Here is a 13872-nt window from a genome sequence, read left to right as displayed (position 1 = left end):
CACAGGGCTGTAATAACAAGCCACTACAATCTGAATGGCTTAAAGAAAGAGACTTATTGACCCCCCATTTTAGATGTTTGAAGTCTTAAATCAAGGTATAAACAGGTCCATGTTTCGCCTCAACCGTGGAGGGCAATCTCTCCTTGCCCTTGCCTGCTTTTGTTGGTTTGACAGTGGTCCTTGGCATGCCTTCCTTCATGGCTGTGTGGTGCCAGCCCCTTGACTTCACGTGGTGTCTCCTCCTGATGCCTCTTCACAGCCTTCCGTCTGTGCACGGCAGTGGAGACTCACACTCTTTTCTTCATAAGGAACAGGTCTCCTGAGTAGCACCTGTCTTTTGACTCCATATTAACTCAACTTTATCTGTAAAGCCTTGGACGCTATTCAACCCAAAGTTTAGTAGTCATTAAAAAAAAAAAAATACCATTCTGTTTACAAGAGAGTCTGTGAGTTGCTCTGACCCATAGTCTTGGGCATCACCATCTGGCTTTTTAAAATGCATTGGGGTCACTATCTTATCCAGTGATTGTGTGTGCTCCCATTTGATTGTTAGTCTTAATTAGCTGCCTATCATTTCAATACCATCTGAAGTATCCTGACCTAAGACCTTGTGCAAGGCTGTTCACTGTAGTAACTAAATAAGAAATGTCTCCCATGGCCTTGGGCATCCAAACTCTTGGTGCTTAGTTGGTGGCGCTCTTTGGGGTGGCTTCTGTGGTATGTCATGGGGGCATCGGTCGGGAGAGGGGTGGCTTTGAGAAAGCAAAGAGCCTCACTGGTTTTCAGTTTGTCATCTCTGCTTCAGCCTGTGGTTGAGGTGTGAGCACGTGGCCTCCTGCTGCAGCTGCCCTGCCCGCTACCTCCTGCCACAACAGGCTCCAGAACCTCAAAGCCAAATAAAGCTCTTTCCTCTGCCAGTTGCCTTGGTTATGCTGTGTTATCGCAGCAACAGAGAAGAAACTAACAGAATCCTTTGCATTCACCAACACAGCCTTATCTCCTTGTGTCCTCCAGAGTATTTTTCTAGCATCTGGCATTTCCAACTGGTTTTCCTATCATCTCCTTTTTAAACTCCATCTGATAGATGCTCTGATCAAAGGAGGAATGCTTATTTCTAATAGGCAAAGCTAACAACGCAATCTGGCAGAAGAACTAGAGAATTCATTCCTGGATACTTCTCTCCGTGGCTGGAGGCACGCAAAGATTTGTTACACACACACACACACACACACACACACACACACACACACACACACACACACCCCTTTGTCTGCCACACATTATCTTTAACACTTTAATCTATACATTATGAGTTAAAGCTGGGTGTGGCGGCGCATGCCTCTAGTCCCAGCACTTGAGAGTCAGAGGCAGGTGGATCTCTGTAAGTTTGAGGCCAGCCTAGACTACATAGTGAAAATCTGGCCCAAAAGGAAAACAAAAAAAGTTTAACTAAGATACAATTGTCAAGCACCAGCTCCATTCAGGCTCAGTGATTGCTGTGAGAGCCTAAACTTCCCAGCAGCTTTGTTGCAGCCAAGAGTATAATTTTATTAGCTTAAAAATACAGTGTTGTTTTCTTATGTCTCTGACAATGTAGTACACCTGATTCTTTTAAATACATTTATTTAGAGAATATTAGTAGCATCATAACTGAACCTCCCCAGCTATTGCTTCGTCAGGCAATAAAAAAGCACTTGTGAACATCTCATGAAGGAGTGGATTTGCCACCCCGGTGGCTTCACTCATCTCTTTTATTGCTGATGATTCGTATCCAGAATATGACGTTTTCTCAGAAGAAGAAACGAGGGGAAACGTCCTGAACAGCGGTGTTGACTGACGTCTCTTCCTTTACGACACCTTCACAGCGTATTTCAGTCTTGTGGAATCTTTTGTGTTGTTCTGACTGTCAACAAGAACCAGCGGGTTGTGCTGGTGATTCTTGATGATTTCTACGACACTTCCGAAGTACTAGAGAAGGAAGGCAAGGAAGGCAAGTCAACTGCTGTCTGTTAGCACCCTACGCCTCTCCTCTAGCTCGCTCACGCTCTCACGCTCTCTCTCTCTCTCTCTCTCTCTCTCTCTCTCTCTCTCTCTCTCTTGCTCACGCTTTCGCTCTCTCGCGCTCTTGCTCTCGCTCTCTAATTTAGTTTTTCGAGACAGGGTTTCTCTGTGTAGCCTTGGCTATCCTGGACTCACTTTGTAGACCAGGCTGGCCTCGAACTCACAGCGATCCACCTGCCTCTGCCTCCCGAGTGCTGGGATTGCAGGCCTGTGCCACCACGTCCAGCACCTTCCACACTCTCTTAAGCCATTCTCGGCTATTGGGTCTCAGCTGACATCCTGCCTGGAAGTGTCCGTCTATTTTAACCAAGGCTGGAACCTGCACGGAGGAGTGAGGTTCTAGCTTTCCCTGTGTTCAGTAAGACCTAAGCTGCATGGACAGCTTCAATGAGAAAACCTCCTTGGACAAGTTACCTCTTTGATTATGAGGCAATATTTTTAAAAAATGTTTTGCTAAATGTCTTTAAATATTTGCTTCTGATTCAGGTGTGGTGGTGGCACACTCCTTTAATCCCAGCTTGTGAGGCAGAGACAGACGATCCCGGAGTTCAGGCCAGCCTGATCTACAGACCGAGTTCCAGAACAGCCTCAGAGAAACCCTGTCTTGAAGATCTAAAAATTAAAAAAAAAAATAAGAAATTTAAAAATTGCTTCTTATTGTCAAACACGTAACTGCCATGTGGCAGATTTCTTTATATCCCTTACAAAACACAATTATCTGTAATGTTGTACAAATCTTGACAATCTCCTAAAAGTCCATGTGCTAAAGGCAAGGTTCCCACACTGCTGCTATTGTTCATTGAGAGGAACCTTTAAGAGGCAGGCCTCAGCAGGTGGTGGTGGCGCATGCCTTTAATCCCAGCACTTGGAAGGCAGAGGCAGGTGGATCACTGTGAGTTCGAGGCCAGCCTGATCTACACAGTGAGACTAGGACAGCCAAGTCTAAACAGAGAAACTCTGTCTTGAAAAACCAAACCAAACCAAAGCAAAACAAAACAAAAAGCCCCCAGCAAAGCCAAGCTACTGTTGACTAAGACCTTCAAAACTGAGCCAAAATAACCCTTTCATCTTCCTAAGTTGGTTATGTTAGGTATGTTTGTTACCATGGTAGAAGCCAAGTGAAACACAATTGATATAATAAATTACTCTTAGGATTCAGTACCAGAAAAACTTATTTCCTAGATGCATTTATATTTTTGTTTTCTTCTCTGAACAAGAAGGGAGAGATTTATGAGCCCTCTTATCTCTATCTATACTTGGCTGCTTGTAAGCTTGGAGCCAATTTAGTGCCAAAGTAATAGAGAAGTTCCCTGCTATACTCTCGCCATACTTATTAATCTATATTTGAATCTCTCATGTCTGTAACTTTTAATTTAAGTTTGTTTTGAAAAAAAATGATCAAAGTTTTAAATGAAACACTAAAGGAATATAACACAGACCATGAAACAAAATGCAGTAAGTATACAAAACTTCACAGTTGTCAAGTAAGTACGTTTATCTTTTTTTTTACTTTATATGCATTGGTGTTTGCCTGCATGCATGTCTGTGTGAGGGTGTCAGATCTTGAAGTTACAAGACAGTTGTGAGCTGCCATATGGGTGCTGGGAATTGAACCCGGGTCCTTTGGAAGAGCAGTCAGTGCTCTCAACCTCTGAGCCATCTCTCCAGCCCACGTTTATCATTTTTAAAGGAACTGATCTGTAATAGTTCCACAGTCTATGGAATTGGTATCTATTGACTTTTTCATGTCCTTTAACATTTTAAGTATAGTTAGCCATCTTGGTACAAAACAATTTAAAAGTTGTATTGATTGTTCAGGTGGCTTCCATGATCTACATACTGAATGAAAGTATATTCATAACACTTGACAACTTCTCACATGAAATCAGTTGTGTTTTAGATGTCTGGCCGTCTGAATGTTAGACTGCGGAGGAGAGGCAAGTGGGGAGGGCTTTCAGATGCTTTCACCCATACCCTCCCACTCCCAAACCCCCGCCCTCCAGTCACTCAACATCCTTGCAATTGCCGGTGGTGGAATTCCTCTGTGAGAAATGCCATGAGGCAGTCATGGGGGAGCAGGCACAGCATCTTGTCAAGCCAAGGGCAGTCAGAAACTCAGAAAGGAAAGGGCTAGGAGATGAGTTAACCCAAGCTCTTTGATGCTGAACTCCAAGTTTTAAAAAAGTGTGTTCTGAGCTTAGGAGACAGGGAAGATTTGAATTGAGTTGGAAATTATTTGAGACATGAAGTGGACTTGAAGCATATTTGTGGTTGAAATAAAAGATAAACTGGGGATCACTTAGTTGCTGCTTTCCCTCCATTTCTTTTATTTATGTCCACATTAGTTCAGTATATTTTATATTTCCAAATATGTACAGAAAACAATTGGTTCAATAACTCAATATCTCATGGACAATAAAATAGAGCAGTCATCAAAGCTATGAGATTACTTTACTGTGCAAGCCAAAACAACTGCATGAAAAGGTAAACAATTAATTATCTGATTTCTTATATTATATTATATTATACTATATAAAATAGAAGTAAAGAAACAATCTTTAAAAACATATGTATAGAACTCATTATTCTCATGAGTGTCACATGGTTCTTCCTGCTGAATGTAGTTTGTTTTATACATGTGTAATAAAATAAAAGTATTAAAAAATAAAATAAAAACATATGTATAGTTGATATTAGATAGCCCAATTTCATTTTCCTGTTTTTATGTCCAGTATATTGAAAACATCACTTTTTCTTACAAACAATTTAAAGTAGTTTTTTTTTAAGTTGATTTTCAGCATTGCCAGACACCATTATAATAATCTACTATACATTTTAGTCCAGAGGCTGCTTATGCTGAAAGTGTAGAAAAGGATTGACCTATTAATTCTGAGGTGGAGAAGAAGGTTCTTAGGCCAAGAGGAACTGAAGAATTCCTGTCGACTAGTGTGGTTGTGGTTTTGTGTGTGTGTGTGTGTGTGTGTGTGTGTGTGTGTGTGTGTGTGTGTGGCAAAGAAGCCCACTGCCTCTCAGAGTTCAGAGTTTATATAAGAAAATTTCAGGACCTGTGAGCAGGACAGCTCCCAGCTCCCCATTTTGCTGCCTCTTATAGGTGAGCCACAGCCCTGAGAAGACTTGGAAATGAAGCCACTCCTGGGTCTCTCTTGGCAGCATTTTGCCACCATTTCCTAACACTGATTATGATTAAAATTTTTTTTCTTTTCCTGGTTTTCAAGACAGAGTTTCTCAGCGTGGACTTGGCTGTCCTGGACTCCCTTTGTAGACCAAGCTGGCCTTGAACTCATAGCAATCCACCTGCCTCTGCCTCCTTGAGAGCGGGAATAACAGGTGTGCGTCACCACACCTGGCTGGTTAAGAAACATCTTTAAAGAGGCTTTTAGGACAAAGCTTCTAGCAGGATGAAAGGTTTTCTGAGCAGAGGGAAGCAGGCAGAGACGTGTAGGTTTATCGTGATTCCTTCAGTCGTCCAACCCTCTTACACACCGCCAGGGAAACTCTAGTGCTAGGTGGCATGATATGTTTGCTCTGTTTGTTTGGCACAGGTGTGAAGCTAAGTGCAATTGTAAGTAAAGGGCTAGAAAATGGAACAGAACAGTTATTTAACTTTGCTAAATGACAATGCAATTCTGCTCTTGATCGTTGTTCTCAGTTCAAGAGTTGTCTTTTCTAATCATCTGAGACTTCATTTAAAACCTCAAGCTATATAAACCCTCGAAGAAAACACTAGAGGGAAGATGTTATGATACTGGATTCTGCAATGGTTTTCTGCATGTGACACAAAGAACACAGGCCCCAAAGCCAAGATACATAGAAGTGACTACATACAATTCAAAATGTTTGTCTGTCAGAGAACAAAATCAACCAAGTGAAAAGGTAAACAAAGTAAGGAGGGGAATGTTTTCATACAGAGCTAGCTGCGGTGCCACAGGCCTCTAGCCTAGCACTCGGGAGGAAGAGACAGGAAAATCTCTGAGTTCAAGGCCAGCTTTCTCTAGAGAGTGAGTTCCAGGACAGCCAGGGCTACACAGAGAAACCCTGTATCAAAAAAACAAACAGACAAAACAAAAATCACCAAACTCAACAACAGCACAAACTGGAAGACTTGATTGGAAAGTATACAAAAGGCTTAGATGAACATTTCTGCACAGTGGCCAACAAACATATGAAAAGACACTGAGTGATACTAGTCATCAGAGGAAAGTGAATTAGGTACCACGGCACATCCTAAAGATGGCTGCTATAACAAACAACTCAGAAAATAACAAGTAACAAGTGTCGGTGGGATGTGAAGTTGAATGCTTGACGTACTGTGGGTGGATTCATAAAATGATGCTGTATGCCAAGATGCTTATGGAAACATGATCAAGATGGTCTATAATAGTATTTTGATATGTGTGCCTTAACCATATTTTTTTAAGAAAACAAAATGAATGCCATTATCTTGCCTATTACTATTCAACTAACAACTAAATTCAGACGGTGTCCACTAAAGTACTCCATTGTACTCCAGCTTTGGAAAGGCACGGAGCACAAGGCATAGTTCCTGGCCTCAGTCCCAGACAAGAGAGGTGTATCAGTAATTATGCTTTGTTTTTTAAATAACAATGCTGGGTGTGGAAAAGTGTAGCTCTTTCTGAATGTATCTTTTTAAAAAATGTTTCTTCCTTCTTCCTTCTTTCCTGACTCCCTCCTTCCTTTATCCCTTCCTTCTTCCATTTTCAAAATTGAGGCTTCACTATAAATCCCAGGCTAGACTTGAACTCACAATCTTCTAGCCTCAGCACCCCAAGTCTTGGCATTACAGGTAGATGCCACCACACTCGCTCTGTTTTGTTTTGTTTTCCTCTCAAGACAGGGTTTCTCTGTGTAGCCTTGACTGTCCTGGACTTGCTTTGTAGACCAGGCTGGTCTCGAACTCACAGCAATCTACCTGCCTCTGCCTCCCAAGGGCTAGGATTAAAGGTGTGCACCACCACTGCCTGGCCACACTCACTCTTAAGTGGCTCTTCACTTGAACCTTGTTTGTGCTATTTTCTCTGTTTAAGCTATCCATCCCACCACCACCCCCTTTTTTTCCTTCTCCCCAGCTTTCATTCACTCCACAGACTCAAAATCAACCCATCATTCAAGGTGAGAATAAATATTCCTTTCTGGACCATTCATGGGGGTGGCAGGTGGAATAGGATTGACACCCATAGGCCCATGCATTTGAATGCCTAGGTCATAAGGGAGTGGCACCATTTGAGAAAGACTAGGAGCTGTGGGCTTGTTGGAGGAAGTGTGTCAGCGGTAGTGGTCTTTGAGGTTTCAAAAGCCACACTAGGCTTAGTGTTGTTCATTTTGCCTACAAATCAGATTGTAGCTCTTAGTTACTGCCCCAGTGCCATCTTGCCGCCATGCTCCCCACCATGATCATAATGAACTAAGCCTCCAAAACTTTAAGCAAGCCCCGTTTAAGTGTTTTCCTTTTTTAAGAGTTGCTGTGGTCATGGTGTCTCCTCCTAGTGGTAGAACCATGACAAAGACCATGGGTTATTCAAACTCTCACTCCAAGATTCCTTTATGGGAACAGGCTAGCTAAAGAGAAACATGTCGAGTTTTCGTTTTGCTCCCAATTAAAGATATTTCTGTTGGTTATTTAAGATCTATGTATTTCATTACATAAGCTCATCTTAGCCCAAGAGTTATAGCCCAATGTTTCAAATCAAGTTCTGAGTTCTCAAGTCCTTCCCTGGTCACTTTAGTACGAGAGTGGAGTTTCTAGGCTTTGATTTGGGGTGCTAATCCATGACCTTGATTCTGACAACCTTAAATCAATTTGGCATCTCAACTTTCATTTATAGGTTTTTTTGGACTAATAAACGATATCAGATTGCCCTCTCTAGGTGAGAACGGGATGAGGAGATGGCTCAGTGGATAAAGCCCTTGCTGTGCGTGTGTAAACATGGGAGTTCAGATCCCCAGTGTCCATACAAATGCCAGGTGGGCGTAGTGGCCTGCCTGTAATTCTAGTGCTCAGAAGACGGAGCCAGGGGATGCCTGGAACAGGTGGCTAGCTAGAGCAACCACATCCAGTCAAAAGACCCTGCCTCAAGCACTAAGGTAGAGAGTAATCAAGAAAGACTTCCCAAATATTAGCCTCGGGCTTACACACACACACACACACACACACACACACACACACACACACACACACACACACACATGCACATCATGCACACACACGTAATTTAAAAATTAAACATAAATACTAGCATATGTATCATACCATATTTCATAAGATATACTAGAGTGTGTATCATATACTATATCATGTAATATTATGCTACTATATATGTCATTTCATCTTACTTTCTACTTATCACATATATACAAGCAAAAGACCAAGTACTTTTGTATTATTTTCCTTTATCTCTAGCACCTAAATAGAGCATGCTGCCACTGTGTTCAAAACATAGATGTGAAGCTGAGTTGAAAAGAAGTGACCAGCCATCATATTGGTGTCTCATGTAGTCCTGTATTCAGGAGGGTTATAAGTTCAAGGCCAGCCTGGGCGAGGGAGTTTCAGGCCCACCTAGGCTGCATACTATAATTCTGTCTCAAACTAAACAAGAAAATAAGTAAATAATAGAGAAACAATAAGTACTAACCTCTTCTCCATTTTTCTTCTTTCCCAAAGCATATTGTTTGGTTGCCTCAATAAACCGCACAGGGATATTATATACTCGCTTATTAAAAAATGCAACTAGTGTATATGGCTGTTTAGAATCATGGCCAGAGCTTTTCCGAATAAGAAATGATCCATCCTGTTTAATAAAGGAAAATCATAGTGATAGTATTAGTTTTATTTCTATAAGCTAGAAATCAGATTGTGAAGAGTATTTTATTATTTTCAAATATGATTTAGCCCCACATTTTTTGTTATTGCTTAGAAATTGTTTTTATTATTTTCTAAGAAAACCATTTATTAAAACAGATACTCAAACTTGAATAAAGTCAGTGCTAGCAGCTGATGTGTTAATGTGCACAGAGGTATTGTGCACATTGGGATGTAGAGATGTGTAAAAAGGGCACAGTAATGTCAAACCTAGAGTCTCCTGAGCTAGAGCCTATGTTTGCGAGTTCTCTAAGGAAAACCTACACTGTAAGAAGAAAGTAGAAGAGAAAACTCTTGCCTCAATAGACTTATGTTAAAGTAGAAAAACTATAAAAAATACTACCATATGTATTAAATATTCTATTAAAATAGGTTAGAATCATACATTTTAAAAAGCTTTATGGACAAAACCATGACCTAAAAGATAGGAGGAAGAGATGCAATAATGGGTAGTCGCCTTAGGAATGAATTTGAAGAAAAAGACAACAAAACAAAACAAAAAACCCAAAATAACAAAATATTCTCATAAATAAGATAATAATATTTACAGGAGTGCCTGGCACTAAGTAAACTCCAATAAAGATTTAATGTGTGACCTGGAGTAAGCCATGGAGATGACCATAACACTTAAAATGGCCAACAGCGATGACCACCGCAGAGTGACACAGAGGCCTTGAGACAACTCTGAAAGACTTGTGCCTGATTGTCCTAGCTGCAAAGGGTGTGGAGTCAGCCTCAAAACACACCCTCTCCCTAACCCACTCTTTTTCCCTAGTATCCACCATTGGAGCCCCCAAAAGATGGTCATTTTCCCCCTAACTAGTGTGGGCTGGACAAGAAAGAAACAAAAACTGAGGAAAACGTGTTGGAGACATCCCTAGAAGGCCTTCTGGTCTACCAGCGATTCCTGTCTAGGCAGAGCAAAGGACCATCACCAGCTGATTCATGGCACTTCAACAAGGACTGAAGCTTTAAAAAAAAAGGGAGGGGGGAGAACAGAGGAAGAGAATAGGAAACTTTAATCTTGCATTATTCTGTCTATCCCGAAGGTTGAGCTCTCAAAAATAAAATTACAGGTAGTTTCATCCAGGTTTTCAATCCCACGAGTTGGTTCAGAATACCCTGTCCGCCCTCACTCCAAGGCTGGGCTTCCACAGCGTCGTGTCTTCCCCAAACCTTTCCCACATCCCACTTCTCTCCATCGTTTGAGGAGTAGTAGAGCCCCTGGAATCTTGAAATTCAAGGTAAATAGGAAGGAGATGAAAACTTAAAGTGGGTGCTCCCAAGAGAGGAGAAAGTGCAGGGAATTAGCCCCTGCACCTGCGCCTGTGCAATTACTAGTTGGATTTATGATGAGCTGAGGGCAGTGTGGCATTTCGGGGTGCCCAAACCTTGTTGGATCTGTGCAGAGCCTCTTCGGCAGACTTGCGGTCACAGGCGCCAGCATACCAGGGCTTACCGTGAAGTTCAGCTTCCTGTGTGACAGAGGCATTGGGAAACATGAGCTGGTCCTCACATTGTGTGAGACTTTAACCTACAGGAACAATAATCTACATCTTCCAGTGCTGTTAAAGTGAGTTTTGTGCCTCCTTTGGCCAACCACAAGGATTATATGGCCAGCTCATTCCTATTTGGTGTTAAGCTGCTAAATTTAGTCCTAAAACATAAATGGACCTCACAAGGTTCCTGAACCATTTTTCCTTCTGAATCGATTGTATACTCTTTTCTCATCATGCTAGTCTTCTTTTTCGTCTTCTTTTAATTATTTGTTTTTATTTTATGTGTATTGGTGTTTTGCCTACATATGTGTCTGTGTGAGGTTGTCAGATCTGGCGTTACAGACAGCTGTGAGCTGCCATGTGGGTGCTGGGATTTGAACTTGGGTCCTCTGGAAGAGCAGTCAGTGCCCTTAACTGCTGAGCCATCTCTCCAGCTCATGCTCTTACTCTTGATGCTTTATAGAGTGCTTCATAATTTCAGTGTGTGTGTGTGTGTGTGTGTGTGTGTGAATATGTGTATGTGCAAGTGTACCAGATACCACATTAGGTCCTTGGGGGCTGTCCACCTTGGTTTTTGAGTTAGTAGCTCTTACTGGGATGAAGCTCAAAGGATTAAGCTCGGCTGGCCAGCCGGCCAACCCCAGGGACCTACTGTCTCTGTCTCTCCAGTGCTGGCTTATGAATACATTAGCATCAGGCCCTCTTTTTGTTTTGTTTTCTTTTGTTCTGTTTTTTGGGGCTTAGGTGCGATTCAAACCCTCACGCTTGTGCAGCAAGCAAGCACTTCACCAACTCAGCTATTTTCCCAGTTCCCAGTTGCCAGTGCCTCAGCCACATTATCTTACTTGATTTTGACAAATGAGGACACTTATCACCTTTGCATTTTTACATAAGCTCACAGAGACTTATTTAAGGGCGCACAGTCCCTTCTCTGCCTCTTTTTATGTGTTCTGTTTGATATAGGCTTTAACATCATAAATCTCCACAGGTCTATTCTGAGAAAATTATAAAGTTTAAATAAATTCTATGTGAGAGGAATAACAACAAAAACAACACATTTCCTCCCTATTTTAAAGACACACTAATTGTTATTTGGGGCATCTGGAATAGAAACAGGAATAAATGGGGCAAGGTCTCTCTTAGTCACTGAAAAAAAAAAAAAAACAGGATATTCTGTACCCACCAGGCAAGACTCCATCCTGAGCTTTACTCCAAAGTTGTCTCCTCAGAAGATGTCCTTTCCTGAATCCCACCGGAAGCAGTCCAAGGACATAAAGCTCAGGCTTACCTGGTCTGCCAAAGTGGAATTAGATGAAAAGTTTGGTAATTGTCCATCCACGGTGGGACTTCCCCCTTCTGGAAACCCTGAAAGAGAATTGAAAACTCCGTGAATCATCACTGTTTCCTGTGTGGTGTAGCGCACTATGGACCACACAGAGCTGAAAGATCCTTGGCATAGTGCTGCTCAGAGGGCAGCCTTGGGACCCCTTTAAGTCCCTAACATCCTTCCAGGTGATTGGGAGGTCTTTGCTTTTGGCAAATACGTATCCTTGAAAAGCCTGGGTTTTTCTTCTTACATTTCATCAAGCATAGCAACTGACTGTTGGCTCTAGGCATTTGAAAACTCTATCAAGTTAGACCTGGTAACGCAGACTGTAATATCAACTACAAGGAAACTGAGGCAGGAGGCTCACAAGTTCTGGGCTACACAGTGAGACCCTGTCTCAGAAGTAAACAAAATTTGTAAAATGTTGTCGGGGGTCAGTCTGCACACACACACACACACACACACACACACACACACACACACACTTGTTTTGGAATACTTTTCATAAACATATTTATGTTAGTGATAATGAATTAAATGTAATTTTTAAATGAACTAGTTAACAGTTTTCATTTTTTTAAAGCTTTAATAAGAAGAAGCAGTCTTATGCTCCATTTTGAGAGTCATGCAACACATAAAAGTCAGGAATATTACATCCACACCTCCACTGCTCTAACCTACAGCTTTGAAAATAGTCTACCTGCTGAATGGAATATGATTCTGTTGTTAAGTCATTTAATTATTTTTATTTTATTATGCAGGGTCATTTCATGAACACACATAAAGTATTTCGGACATATCTCCCCCGTCTCCCTTCATCAACAGCTTTTGTTTGTAATATACTTATTATTAGTAGGAAGAAATGTTTAAACCATAGTTACTTGGGATCTCCAGTGAACTATAAATGTTTAAAAGTGGTCTCAAGGTGAAAATGTTTGAGAATTCTTGCATTAAACAAAAACTCCCTCAAGTTTAAAGTCTGACAATAGAAACACAAGAAATAGAAAACACTCAGCTGCAGCTGCTTTCTCCTTTTCTTTCTTTCTTTCTTTCCTTCCTTCCTTCTTTCTTTCTTTTATTCTTGTGTGCCTGATGTGGATCTAGGCATTGGGAGATACAAACATACATACATACGTGTGTGTGTGTGTGTGTGTGTGTGTGTGTGTGTGTGTGTGCACGCACACACACAGACACACTGCTCTGCCTTCCTGGAACTTGACCTTTAAAGGGCTGAGCAGTGAAGACGTAAGCTACCCATGCAGCACTGAGAGTCATAAGTGCTCTGGAGAACAACGAGCTGGAAGGCAGTTTCATTGAGGTGGCTTTGGGACAGGTAAAAGCAACAAAGTCGGGAAGGTGGTCAGACTCCAGAGCACCTACTATTGGGGTGCTGGCTGATTTCTGAGGCAGTCAGGGGAAAACCAAAAACTAACACTTTTTAGAATCATGAATATGATCTTGGACATCTCTGTTTTCAACATTTTGTCTTTGCTCCATTGTTTTGTGGCAGGACCTGAGTACCCCAACCTCAGAGGAAACATTCCGGGACCACCCTATCTAAGATGGCAGCTCGCACAGTCCCATCAGTCTCTACTCCACACCACCTTGCTCTTCATGGCACTCTAGGGTTGCCTAACATGGGACTGCTTATCTCCTTGTTTGTTGTCTGCCTCCTGACTTCTTCAGCAATACTATAACTTTCATCAGAGCAAGGCTATTCATTCATCCTAATCTCTCCTCAGCCCCAAACAGTGGCTGGTACACGGTAGAGAGATGATCAGTAACAAATGAAAAAGTGACTTGGTTTGGAAAACAAAAGATAAAACAAAGCTCTTTAAAATGAAAAATAAATTTCTATAGACATATCCTTTTTATTTTGTGTTGTTAGAATTAACAGAAAAACTACTCAGTATGAGTTTCATTTTATTTAAAGTGAACCAAAAATGCTGGGTGTAACGGCACATGCCTTTAATCCCAGCACTCGGAAGGCAGAGGCAGGTGGATCGCTGTGAGTTCAAGGCCAGCCTGGTCTCCAAAGTGACTCTAGGAAAGCCAAGGCTACACAGAGAAACCCTGTCTCAAAAAAC

General features: G+C 41.7%; 1 protein-coding gene across 1 annotated transcript in view; it reads right to left on the bottom strand.

Annotated features, from left to right (window-relative positions):
* Positions 1–1606: 1606 nt before the first annotated feature.
* Positions 1607–13872, bottom strand: part of BLNK (B cell linker) — a 65949-nt gene continuing 53683 nt past the window's right edge. Inside the window, exons 14-17 of the mRNA XM_084773031.1 lie at positions 11747–11823; positions 10351–10434; positions 8733–8888; positions 1607–1968 (exon numbers count right to left, since the gene is read on the bottom strand). Coding sequence (XP_084629157.1) covers positions 1849–1968; positions 8733–8888; positions 10351–10434; positions 11747–11823 — 437 coding nt within the window. The 3' untranslated portion in view covers positions 1607–1848. The remainder of the gene's footprint in view (positions 1969–8732; positions 8889–10350; positions 10435–11746; positions 11824–13872) is intronic.

Source organism: Acomys minous (assembly GCF_964271855.1).
Source record: "Acomys minous genome assembly, chromosome: 2".
Lineage (NCBI taxonomy): Eukaryota > Metazoa > Chordata > Mammalia > Rodentia > Muridae > Acomys > Acomys minous.
The sequence above is the reverse complement of the archived record's forward strand: the minus strand, read 5'-3'. Positions and strand labels throughout refer to the sequence as shown.